Source organism: Epinephelus lanceolatus, chromosome 4 (genome assembly GCF_041903045.1).
Source record: "Epinephelus lanceolatus isolate andai-2023 chromosome 4, ASM4190304v1, whole genome shotgun sequence".
Classification (NCBI taxonomy): domain Eukaryota; kingdom Metazoa; phylum Chordata; class Actinopteri; order Perciformes; family Serranidae; genus Epinephelus; species Epinephelus lanceolatus.
This window is the reverse complement of record NC_135737.1, coordinates 46667203-46680685: the sequence shown is the minus strand read 5'-3', so window position 1 is coordinate 46680685 and position 13483 is coordinate 46667203. Positions and strand designations below refer to the sequence as shown.

Genomic DNA, 13483 nt, shown 5'->3' with positions numbered 1-13483 from the left:
GGTGACTCTAAATTGTCCGTAGGTGTGAATGTGAGTGTGAATGGTTGTCTGTCTCTATGTGTCAGCCCTGTGATAGTCTGGTGACCTGTCCAGGGTGAACCCTGCCTCTCACCCAGTGTCAGCTGGGATAGGCTCCAGCACCCCGTGACCCTCAAGAGGATGAAGCAGTTACGGAAATGGATGGATGGAAGACTTGAACCTGGAGTGGAGTGTTTTTACTCTGAGGTACTGCTACTCTTCCTTTAGTAAAAGATCTCAGCAGCACGTTTTCCACAGCAGCTGTGGAATGTGACGGAGATGTTTAGTGTCTTAGGCTGTGTTAACCGCTTTGTAGTCATTATGTGTCTCTTGTGTCTCTTTGTCATCATTTTGCATCTCTTTGTAGTTGCTTTGTGTCTCTTTGTAGTCATTTTGCATCTCTTTGTAGTTGCTTTGTGTCTCTTTGTAGTCATTTTGTGTCTCTTTGTAGTCATTTTGTGTCTCTTTGTAGTTGCTTTGTGTCTCTTTGTAGTCATTTTGCATCTCTTTGTAGTCCTTTTGTGTCTCTTTGTAGTTGCTTTGTGTCTCTTTGTAGTCATTTTGTGTCTCTTTGTAGTTGCTTTGTGTCTCTTTGTAGTCATTTTGCATCTCTTTGTAGTCATTTTGTGTCTCTTTGTAGTCATTTTGCATCTCTTTGTAGTTGCTTTGTGTCTCTTTGTAGTCATTTTGCATCTCTTTGTAGTTGCTTTGTGTCTCTTTGTAGTCATTTTGCATCTCTTTGTAGTCCTTTTGTGTCTCTTTGTAGTTGCTTTGTGTCTCTTTGTAGTCATTTTGCATCTCTTTGTAGTTGCTTTGTGTCTCTTTGTAGTCATTTTGTGTCTCTTTGTAGTTGCTTTGTGTCTCTTTGTAGTCATTTTGCATCTCTTTGTAGTTGCTTTGTGTCTCTCTGTAGTCATTTTGTACCTCTTTGTAGTCCTTTTGCATCTCTTTGTAGTCCTTTTGTGTCTCTTTGTAGTTGCTTTGTGTCTCTTTGTAGTCATTTTGTGTCTCTTTGTAGTCATTTTGCATCTCTTTGTAGTCATTTTGTGACTCTTTGTAGTTGCTTTGTGTCTCTTTGTAGTCATTTTGCATCTCTTTGTAGTTGCTTTGTGTCTCTCTGTAGTCATTTTGTGTCTCTTTGTCGTCATTTTGCATCTCTGTAGTCCTTTTGCATCTCTTTGTAGTTGCTTTGTGTCTCTCTGTAGTCATTTTGTCTCTTTGTAGTCATTTTGCATCTCTTTGTAGTCATTTTGTGTCTCTTTGTAGTTGCTTTGTGTCTCTTTGTAGTCATTTTGCATCTCTTTGTAGTCCTTTTGTGTCTCTTTGTAGTTGCTTTGTGTCTCTTTGTAGTCATTTTGCATCTCTTTGTAGTTGCTTTGTGTCTCTCTGTAGTCATTTTGTGTCTCTTTGTCGTCATTTTGCATCTCTTTGTAGTCATTTTGCATCTCTTTGTAGTTGCTTTGTGTCTCTCTGTAGTCATTTTGTGTCTCTTTGTAGTCCTTTTGCATCTCTTTGTAGTCCTTTTGTGTCTCTTTGTAGTTGCTTTGTGTCTCTTTATAGTCATTTTGCATCTCTTTGTAGTTGCTTTGTGTCTCTCTGTAGTCATTTTGTGTCTCTTTGTCGTCATTTTGCATCTCTTTGTAGTCATTTTGCATCTCTTTGTAGTTGCTTTGTGTCTCTCTGTAGTCATTTTGTGTCTCTTTGTAGTCATTTTGCATCTCTTTGTAGTCATTTTGTGTCTCTTTGTAGTTGCTTTGTGTCTCTTTGTAGTCATTTTGTGTCTCTTTGTAGTTGCTTTGTGTCTCTTTGTAGTCATTTTGCATCTCTTTGTAGCTGCTTTGTGTCTCTCTGTAGTCATTTTGTGTCTCTTTGTCGTCATTTTGCATCTCTGTAGTCCTTTTGCATCTCTTTGTAGTTGCTTTGTGTCTCTCTGTAGTCATTTTGTGTCTCTTTGTAGTCATTTTGCATCTCTTTGTAGTCATTTTGTGTCTCTTTGTAGTTGCTTTGTGTCTCTTTGTAGTCATTTTGCATCTCTTTGTAGTCCTTTTGTGTCTCTTTGTAGTTGCTTTGTGTCTCTTTGTAGTCATTTTGCATCTCTTTGTAGTTGCTTTGTGTCTCTCTGTAGTCATTTTGTGTCTCTTTGTCGTCATTTTGCATCTCTTTGTAGTCATTTTGCATCTCTTTGTAGTTGCTTTGTGTCTCTCTGTAGTCATTTTGTGTCTCTTTGTAGTCCTTTTGCATCTCTTTGTAGTCCTTTTGTGTCTCTTTGTAGTTGCTTTGTGTCTCTTTATAGTCATTTTGCATCTCTTTGTAGTCCTTTTGTGACTCTTTGTAGTTGCTTTGTGTCTCTTTGTAGTCATTTTGCATCTCTTTGTAGTTGCTTTGTGTCTCTCTGTAGTCATTTTGTGTCTCTTTGTCGTCATTTTGCATCTCTTTGTAGTCATTTTGCATCTCTTTGTAGTTGCTTTGTGTCTCTCTGTAGTCATTTTGTGTCTCTTTGTAGTCATTTTGCATCTCTTTGTAGTCATTTTGTGTCTCTTTGTAGTTGCTTTGTGTCTCTTTGTAGTCATTTTGTGTCTCTTTGTAGTCCTTTTGTGTCTCTTTGTAGTTGCTTTGTGTCTCTTTGTAGTCATTTTGCATCTCTTTGTAGTTGCTTTGTGTCTCTCTGTAGTCATTTTGTGTCTCTTTGTATTCATTTTGTGTCTCTTTGTAGTTGCTTTGTGTCTCTTTGTAGTCATTTTGCATCTCTTTGTAGTTGCTTTGTGTCTCTCTGTAGTCATTTTGTACCTCTTTGTAGTCCTTTTGCATCTCTTTGTAGTCCTTTTGTGTCTCTTTGTAGTTGCTTTGTGTCTCTTTGTAGTCATTTTGCATCTCTTTGTAGTCCTTTTGTGACTCTTTGTAGTTGCTTTGTGTCTCTTTGTAGTCATTTTGCATCTCTTTGTAGTTGCTTTGTGTCTCTTTGTAGTCATTTTGCATCTCTTTGTAGTTGCTTTGTGTCTCTCTGTAGTCATTTTGTGTCTCTTTGTAGTCATTTTGTGTCTCTTTGTAGTTGCTTTGTGTCTCTTTGTAGTCATTTTGCATCTCTTTGTAGTTGCTTTGTGTCTCTCTGTAGTCATTTTGTACCTCTTTGTAGTCCTTTTGCATCTCTTTGTAGTCCTTTTGTGACTCTTTGTAGTTGCTTTGCATCTCTTTGTAGTCATTTTGCATCTCTTTGTAGTTGCTTTGTGTCTCTCTGTAGTCATTTTGTGTCTCTTTGTCGTCATTTTGCATCTCTTTGTAGTCATTTTGCATCTCTTTGTAGTTGCTTTGTGTCTCTCTGTAGTCATTTTGTGTCTCTTTGTAGTCATTTTGCATCTCTTTGTAGTCATTTTGTGTCTCTTTGTAGTTGCTTTGAGTCTCTTTGTAGTTATTTTGTGTCTCTTTGTAGTCCTTTTGTGTCTCTTTGTAGTTGCTTTGTGTCTCTTTGTAGTCATTTTGCATCTCTTTGTAGTTGCTTTGTGTCTCTCTGTAGTCATTTTGTATCTCTTTGTAGTCCTTTTGCATCTCTTTGTAGTCCTTTTGTGTCTCTTTGTAGTTGCTTTGTGTCTCTTTGTAGTCATTTTGCATCTCTTTGTAGTCCTTTTGTGACTCTTTGTAGTTGCTTTGTGTCTCTTTGTAGTCATTTTGCATCTCTTTGTAGTTGCTTTGTGTCTCTTTGTAGTCATTTTGCATCTCTTTGTAGTTGCTTTGTGTCTCTCTGTAGTCATTTTGTGTCTCTTTGTAGTCATTTTGTGTCTCTTTGTAGTTGCTTTGTGTCTCTTTGTAGTCATTTTGCATCTCTTTGTAGTTGCTTTGTGTCTCTCTGTAGTCATTTTGTACCTCTTTGTAGTCCTTTTGCATCTCTTTGTAGTCCTTTTGTGTCTCTTTGTAGTTGCTTTGTGTCTCTTTGTAGTCATTTTGCATCTCTTTGTAGTCCTTTTGTGTCTCTTTGTAGTTGCTTTGTGTCTCTTTGTAGTTGCTTTGTGTCTCTTTGTAGTCCTTTTGTCTGCTTGTTTATCTGTTAGGATCCCCATTAGCTGGGGGCCACATTTAGGGGCGTCGGTGGCTTAGTGGTAGAGCAGGCGCCCCATGTACAAGGCTGTTGCCGCAGTGGCCCGGGTTTGACTCCAGGCTGTGGCCCCTTGCTGCATGTCACTCCCTCTCTCTCTCCACTTCACTATCCTATCAATTAAAGGCAAAAAATGCCCTAAACATTAAATACATTAAACCTTACATAGCACACAAATGGACACATCTGAACATGCTTTAAACATTAGACATAAGAGAATAAATTATGAGTCTCTGTAATACATGCTGTGGGCCTTTGCAGCTGTTTGGCATCTGTGTATCTCTGTTTGTGTATTTTTGAAACTCTCTTTCCACTTTGGGCCCCAAAGACCCATCCCTTCCATGGAAGTTTTACTGCAGGAAAGGATTTGAATTCTTCTTCTGCCTCTGCTGCCCAGGGACTGCAGATAGTTTAATACAGCTCTCTTACTACAAACTCATCTTCAAAATAACCTGTAAAACTGCTCTGAAACTCTGCCTGCACCTTTCTGTCTTCTGTAGCTCTGGATCTCTGCATAAAAAAATAAAATGTGCATGAAATGAAATGTAAAAAAGCTGCTTTCATATTAACTGTGTTTGTTTCCTGCGTGTTGCCGAGCGCACACAGTTTGGCCTCTACAGCAGATCGTAGTTTGGCAGAGATTCAGAAAACACTGATACTGTACGTGTGTGTGTTTCTGAGTGTGTGTGTGAGTGTGTGCGCATGTCCTTGTCAGGGTGAAGCGAGGCAGCGCAGCTCGACACACACACACAGCCACAGACATGAATCACCTCCTGGTAACTATTATTTTTCTTCAAACTTTTGTCTGTCTTCTGTCTCTGTTTGTGTGTCTGCAGCTTCTGGACTCGTGTCAGGTGATAAGAGATGAGATCAAGAGGAGAGAGGATAGAATAAACTGTGTGTTTGTGCAGGAAGAATGTGGGTTAAGGCCTGACCTTTGTACTGTGGAGGACAGAAGTGTAAAACTTTCTCTGTGTCTGACTCTGAGGAGCTGTATTTTATTCCGGTGTCTGCTGGTGTCATACGAGGTGAACACATGATCTATATATAAACATATATTCATACAGACGGCAGGATCACCTCACGTGACCTGCTGCAGCGTCTGACTGTTATACCAGTATCCTGGTGCTAATGGGACGATGCAGCTCTGCACGTACACACACGCAGAAACTTGTTGAACCTGCAGCACACACACACACACACACACACACACAGCTGACATGTTTACATTCTCAGCTGATTCTGTCTGTTCATCATCCGCAAAATTTAAATACCGTCTTAAAATACAAGTTTAAGGTACTTGTACTCAGAGGTGGAGTGGAACTAGGTATATTTACTCGAGTACTGTACTAGAGTACACATTTGAGGGACTTTTACTTTACTTAAGCATTTTAATCTCATGCTACTTTCTACTTAAAAAGGAATATTGTACATTTTGCAACACTACTATTATTTGGATATTTAAGTTACTTTACAAATTAATATTTTTGCACACAGCTGCAGCTGAAACGATTAGTTCATTGATTGGAAAATTAATTGGAAACTATTCTGATAATCTTTTAGGTCATTTTTTAGGCAAATGCAAAAAAATATTTCAGCTTCTCAAGTATCAGGATTTGCAGCATTTTTCTTTTATTACAATAATGTACTTATTTAATGTTTTAATCAGAGTACTTTTACTTTTAATACATCCTCCTGTTTGTACTTACATACTTCTACTTATTTTCAATGCAGGACTTTTACCAGTAACAGAGTATTTTTACAGTGTGGTTATATTACTTTATTTTCAGTAGAGGTTCTTAATACTTCCTCCACCACTGCTTACACCTCAGAATAATGTCTTACATCCAAATCTCATTATTATATTAGAAATGTTGCATTTGTTGATCGAGATTTGATTCAGTTAGTAGAAGTGCAGAGCTGCCAGGCCAGAAACAAACAAACAAAAAAAAAAAACAAGAATATTAAAATAAATAAAGTAATGATAATAATAGTAATAATAATAAAGATCAGTACCAGGTAATGATATGGAAAGTTGGTTTTTTTTTTTTGTTTTTTTTTTAAAAAAAAAGATATTTTCATGCCATATCAAGAAACTTTTCTTGGAGAATAAAAAAAACTTTTCACATTATAAGAAGATAAATAATTATATAGTTTTAAATAATATTTATTTAATTGATTTAATCAATAATAAATAATCTATATTTATTATATAGTTTGTTTTGTTTGTTTTTCCTGGCGTGGCATCAGTATGCTTTCATATTATTTACCGTATTATCAGTAACATTTTAATACTGCTTACATGGTTTATTCTTTACCAACAGCAGTCTGGTAATATATTTAATTACATGTCAGTCTTGTGCCCACTGAGTACTTTAACTTTGGATACTTTAAGTACATTTAGCTCAAAATACTTCTTTGCTATTACTTGAGTTGCGGCAGAAGGACTTTTACTTGTAATGAATTATTTTTACATTTTCATAGTAATTAATAATGGTCAAAAAACAACGTTAGTACTGGTGTACGTTTGTGCAAACCACAGATACACGGATTGTTGTAGATTACTATGCAGCAAGTGTACTGAAACTTTGTTTATGTTTCAACAAGTCTGTGGTTCATGTGTGGTCATGTTTAGGCACAAACACCATCTAGTTATGGTTAATAAGAGATCAGGTTTGGCTTTGGGGGAACAGACGCTGCTGGAAATGCAGCAATCAAGTGTATTGATCTGCATGTTTCACAGCCTCACAATGAAAGACAGAAACAGTCTAAATATATAATAATCTGCTCTAAGATCACAGACAGGAAGTGACCGTTTTTTGCAGTCAACAATGATAATAATTCCTTTTATTTATAGGTGCCTTTCAAGACACTCAAGGTCACCTTACAGGCAAAGACAGACAACATAATGGATTAGAAAAGTCAATGAGTTAAAGTCACATAAATAATAATTAATCAGCAAAGCAAGTTTACAGATCAACAGGTCCTCCAGAGAGCACATACTGTATATAATGTTTTTTAGTTTCCTGGTTGCCGTCAGGACACTTTTACGTTTTACCTGCTTGTAAAATTAACCGGTGTCAAAATCTTTAATTCCCTCTGCTTTATTTTATCTACTGTTTATTTCTATTTTTTAGTATTTATTATTATTATATTATTGATTATACGTCTATTAACTTTTTAAAAAATATTAATAGATTCCTCTAATCCACTGGACTCCTTGCCACATTTTTTTTTTTTTTTTATCTTTGATTTCTGTTCATTCCTCATCTATTAATGTGTCTACATGTTACTGTATGTTACAGTGTGTGTGCAAGGTGAGCTAATTGTCCCTGCTGGGATTAATGCAGTTGTTTGAATATGATTCTGAACACTAAAAACTTTGATTCCTCTGCCGTGCTGTATTAATGATCTACATGTGATGAGCACCATGTTCAGGCTGCTGTTTATCTTCGGCCTAAGTTATTTACATTAAGGAAACGAGCTCTCATTGGTCGAGCAAACACCACCTGACTGCAAACACAGAGAACACTAGTGTGGAACTCACAGACCACAGTTGGCACAATTTACCCTCATAACACTGGCATACACACACTTCCCCTCCCCTGCCTCCTGACTGGTTGAAGTGTCAGGTTCAGAGGCTGTGATTGGCTGTCAGGAGTGTCAGTCCTGCCCGCAGAAACCCAATGTGACCTTGGCAGACAGTTAAAAAGTCATGAAGCTTTCTTAAAGAGACAGCAAAGTGACTCTTGTATAGACTGTGAGGTGAAAAGCAACGAAACACAAAGTATCTTTAAACAAGGCAGAGAGTGTGTTTGCGTGTGCAGCTGCGTCTGAAACTCAGAGTACCATCACAGAACGTTATCATGATTAAAGTTGAAATTATCTGAAGTTTTGGTTAAAGTGTGTTTGAGCTCCAGATTGGGTCAGTCCACACATTTCCAATGATATATTATATCGGAGCTGTTGTGAGCTCAGAGTGACCTCTAAAATAATGTTGTTTGTTGAAAACTTCTATGGAGACAGATTTTTCCTCATTTACATTTGTATGAACAGATCAACAATCTGCATGTTAATAGGCTAAAATTTTTTGGTGTTTATTAATCAGCAGTTATTAACTGCTGTAAAAAAAAAGTGAATAACACTGTAGTCACTTGTAACACTTTGTCAGTGGACCTACACGTCAAAATGTGACGCACTAGGTACCCTCCTGCGTCACTTTTGGCATCACATCCTCACTGTGACCTCGTCACATGTCCACGTTTGGTCATGGACTTTCCACGTCCACATATGACGTCCAAGGTACCCTGGGTGTGTTGGTTGTTGACGTTCTGGGACGCCGTGTCAACTTCAGCCTGTTACATGCATTGTCTGTTTTCAAAATACACTTCTGTTTTCACAGGAAATGTACAGTTTGCATACAGTCTCTTTCAAAATAAAAGCACTACATCGGTACAACACTGCAAATTGATGTGGTTGGGTTTCGGAAAAAAGAACAGGGTTTGGCTTCATAATCATACGAGAAGCAAATGCCAGCCTTCTCAGTGAAAGTTGGGTTGTTGGACCCATCCACCACCCCGCCCGCCTGCCCTATTCCCCGCCTCAACTTTCGTTGTTGTCCCACCGAGTTATTTCCCCCTGACGCTGCTGGGCACCATGGAACAATAACAGCGACTGGCTGCATATCATGCCGACGTTAAAGGACGGCTTTTTTCGGCGGTGTCTGACACTGGAAGAGACCAGGTTGGCTGGTTGATTACTGTGTGACTTTAATAACACTGAGTGTGCTGGTATATGTAGCATGCTACAGTAGTTGCATATGTCACATGATGTATGTCGCATGATGTGACATGACGCTAGTGAGAACGGTACTTATTGTGAGCCAAACCATGAGGTTTTTTTCTAAACCTAACCTTCTGCTTTTGTTGCCTAAACTAAAGGAAATAAACCTAAAAACACAGTGTTTCACCTGAGTTCTAAGTTTAATTTAAAAAAGACATTTAACGAGCACAAAGTGTACATTTCCTGTGTAAATGGAGACGCTGTCCATGAACATCCAAACCAACACACAAGGCCACCTGGTGGGTCATATTTTGACCTTTAAGTCCACTGACAAAGCAGCGGGATCTGATGAGTTCGGAGGAGAACGTGTTGAACTGCCAAATAGATTGAATATCTATCTATCTACAGACGTTTTAACAATGCAACTTATTATTGTCAAGTGGAAATAAAGTTCCCACAAAACTGTGCAGAAAAGACATGTTGGTCTGTTCTAATGAAGCACAGTTGGTTTGCAGCGTGTCGGGTGTCAGACTGACCTCAGTTTGGCTCCTGATGATGACGTCCTGTGCGATGGTACAAAAAAAAGGAACAAAGCGAGAATCACTTTCACACCAGAGCATCAAAAAGGCAGAAAACAAAACAAAGGTGCAGTGAAGCTTTCAGTCATATAAAACCACAGTAACCAGTGAAACCACACCTGGAACCAGTGTGTCATCTGTCAGCTCCCAGCGGCCTCCTCTGCTCTGGAAAACAGAAATGATACAAGTCCCAGCGCCACTCTCCCTTCCTCTTTCACCTGTGTCACTGTCGTGTCACAGAGTCACAACAGTTTGGTTAAACTATCGGATCATCACAGACTCAAAGATTTACTGACTTTTGAAAAAGAAAAAACTCCTATAAGTTAACGTCCTGCATACAGAAGCCTAGCTGAGAAAATACGCACTGATTTAAGATCCTCCGACTGTTCCAGGAAAACAGTCGGAGGTCCCGCTGACAGGAGTCAGACATGTGTGATGGACATGGAACATGCTGAAACATCAACGAGCAGAGATGCAAAATGCAAAGTCCTTTTAAACACATTCAAATCTCCACTGCATGAGCCTCGGGGTATTTAAACTGCTGTTGTGTCCTATTTATCTGTGCTTTATCCTCACAATCATCCAAACTAAATTTCCCACATCTTTGTGGTTTTCCAGAAAGTTCCAGTTCTGGCCAGCCGTGCCTTCAGCAGCTCCGCCAGACAGCTGAGGAACAGAGTCCCTGAGGCTCAGAAACTCTTCCAGGTAACGTTAACTGTAGAGAAGAGAAGAGGGAGGACAGTTGGTAAAAGTCATTGGCAAAGCAGTTTTTATTAATGTTTCTGAATCTCATATCCAAGGCTGGGTGAGGGGGAAAGCGAGGCCTCAGACTCAAGGTCAAACCTTTGGTAATCTGACTGATCACAAACTTGTTGGGGAATTCAATCAATCAGTTTTATTTATAAAGCCCAATATCACAAATCACAATTTGCCTCAGAGGGCTTTATAGCATACGACATCCCTCTGTCCTTTGGACCCTCACAGCAGATAAGGAAAAACTCACCACGTCAGAAGAAGAGTTTTTCTTAAGGTGTTTTGTGCAACTGGTTTTATTTTTTAAAACCACAAAAGAACAAAGTCGATGACACACAGGCTCATGTTAACATCAAGTCCAAGACCTTTATTGTTGCGACCAGAAAAACAGCAACGACTTGTTAAAACAACCGTCACAACCAACTGTCTCGTCCAGGTGTCACACCACCTGCCATCCCCTCTACCTCCAGATGACAAAGTCAGCACGTACATTACGTCACTTTACAAACGTTGATTTGATCCATAAACGTATGATGCCAGCGTTTTCTCCTGGCGACGGAGCTGCTTCAAAACAGGAGTCCAAAAACTTTGGCTCCAAATTTTTATTTATTTTTTTTAAGTCTCAGAGGCTGGTTGCACAAAACACCCTTGAGTCCTAGTTAAGGTTTCCTTAAAATAAAATCGCTCGCACAAAACACACCTAAGTCTTCTCCTTGAGGTTTCCATGGTTTTCTCCTTGTCTTGGTCTTATACTTAAGGAATCCCTAGACCGTTGCACAAAAGACCTTAGCAACCAAAGCAAGGTAGATAAAAAAACAAAATTTAAGGTACCTTTGACTCTGTCTTCACTGCAGTGTGATCACGTTTATGGTGATAAATGAAAAGAACTAACACATCCTGAGCAGAGTGTTCTGCGACCAGGAGAACCCGACAGATATGCTTTTGATTTTACACTTTAGATTTGACTGACTGACTCCTCTAAAAGTTTAATCTTTCCCTCCTCTGACCAGTATGGTTTTCTTCTCTTCTTTTCTTCTGACATTTTGTCAGTAACTATAAGCCACCTTAAAGAGTGGGATGGTAATAGGTGTTACAAGAGTCCAAGCAAACAAACAATCTGCATGGGAACTGTTTTGTGCAACTGGTCCCTGCTCTTTATAACTACATCACCCAACTCCTTTGCTGCCGTCATAATTATTATGGCTGTTAGTGATTGCCATCTAACAATAAATGTAAAAAGCTGCTTGTACAGAACAACCGTCTGCATTTATCACCTAGTCATTAAGGAAGTTTGAGTTTGGCTACGTCCATTATTTTCATAAAGTCTAGAGTAACACCTGGATCTTTGCCATATGGGCTGGTCAGTTGGAATAAAACAAGTTAATTCTTTAATTACCATCAAAATATCCAAAACGTCTTATCCCCCACAGCTCTCAGACCTCAAAGCCTTTTGTGGCATTTGGCAGCAATTATTCCACAAAATAGGGACCATGTCCAGAAACAGCTGGAGGTCAGAACACAACAACATGACAGGACTTGAGGAGAAGTTTTTATTTGCAACCGCTTGGCCAAATTCTACTGAAAACACATGTAAAAGCCTCCTGACACACGCAGCCGAGGGGAGAACTGAGAACATTATTACCGTTAATGTTCAGTTTGTTTCATCAGCTCCCTCCAGCTCATTACTGTGCTGAGTAATATCAGGCTTCATGCTAACACATTCGCACACACTGTTCTCACCATGTGGTTTCCACGATTACAGGAGGACAACGGGTTGCCAGTCCACATCAAGGGGGGAACCTTTGACGTTGTGCTCTACCGGGCGACCATGACGCTAACTCTTGGAGGTAACGTGTGCAGACAGTTTGGTTCAGAGGCTTAACGGACTGAAACAGCTTCATCTGTGAATTACATCTAGCTTTAACCAGACAGCTCCAACAAATATTTGTAGAGCAGAAGTATAAAGTCACCATACCTGAAAATCTACCAGGACTTAATTATTATTTAAAGTAAATAAATAACCACTGATAACCTTAAAGTGAGAGTCCTCAGTGTCTTGATGTATTTGTCTTCTCTGCAGGAACCTGCTACTCTCTGTACTGGCTGCTCATGGCCTGCTTGCCTCAGAAAAAAGCATAGAGAAGAAACCAGCCCCGGGCTCAGTCTAACGCATGGAGAACGACGCCTGGCTTCGTCTAACACTAATGTTTGTTGTGTACAATTCTATTTGATTTTATGACAAGTCGTTGTACTTTGATCATGGCAAAGATGAATATGTAAAAAGTGTAAAAAGATTTAATCTCAACGCCTCCAGAGTTTCATTTGTGTCTCTTTGGGTTCTGACTGACGTTAACTATTAAATTAAATATTAAATTAAAGATGTTTAGGCCATAAAATAAGGTCCATTAACACCACTGAGTCCAAACCAACAATAAATTTTCTTTCTGTAGAGCGGCATCTGCAGCATTTCAGCAGAAAATTAGAGACTGTCTTCTGAAATACAACCACCATGTCATTTTTATGAGCAGAAATCATGGCACATATTTATGTCTTTTGGTAGACGGCGACCTTTTGTGACTGGAGCACCTATGAAAGGAGCAAAGGAGGTGGTCAGGTGACGTAGCATAAAGTATGACAAAGTGCTCAGGTGGGTGGGTCAAACGAGCACTGGACTTAAATCCAGGGGACCAGTGCTCGTGTCCTGTGCGCAGGGCCGGCCCTAGACTTTTGGGGGCCATAAGCATGATTTGATTTGGGGGCCCGCCCACTGTAACGTGTTCACATGGCACTGAACTAACTTGTATATTGTAAATATTACTCTAAGCACATTCATTGTATAAATAAGCATGTAAAGACTAAGGCCCAATCCCAATACCCCCCTTTGTCCACTACCCCTTGGCCCTCAAAATGAAGCAACGAGGGGTAGGGATTGAAATCTTTCCCTAGGAACTGGGACATCACTCACTACGTTACCGCATCAGTTACGTTCTATTTTCATACGTAACTATTTTAAACAGGAAGCTGCGAGCCATCTACATTTCCAACCGGCATCTACAATGGAGTCTCCGGTTGAGTTCATCCTACCTATCGCGTTTGCTGTATTCATCATGCTTCGTCTGATGAACGACAGACGACGGGACTTCAGCTAGCTAGCTAGCTAGCTAGCTAACCAGCTAATATTACGAGGCAGCATAGTTATACTAGCTGGCATGTTATGGTAATGCGAAAAATCCGACAATTTTGCAGAACAGGACAGATGACAGAC

The 13483-nt window shown here is 39.4% G+C and overlaps 1 protein-coding gene across 1 annotated transcript; it reads left to right on the top strand.

Annotated features, from left to right (window-relative positions):
- Positions 1-4751: 4751 nt before the first annotated feature.
- On the top strand, positions 4752-12517 carry cox7a1 (cytochrome c oxidase subunit 7A1). Its single transcript, XM_033630941.2, has 4 exons — positions 4752-4881; positions 10084-10170; positions 11981-12065; positions 12299-12517. The coding sequence occupies exons 1-4, from the start codon at positions 4867-4869 to the stop codon at positions 12355-12357; spliced, it is 246 nt and encodes an 81-aa protein (XP_033486832.2). The 5' UTR covers positions 4752-4866; the 3' UTR covers positions 12358-12517.
- The last annotated feature ends 966 nt before the right edge of the window (positions 12518-13483 follow it).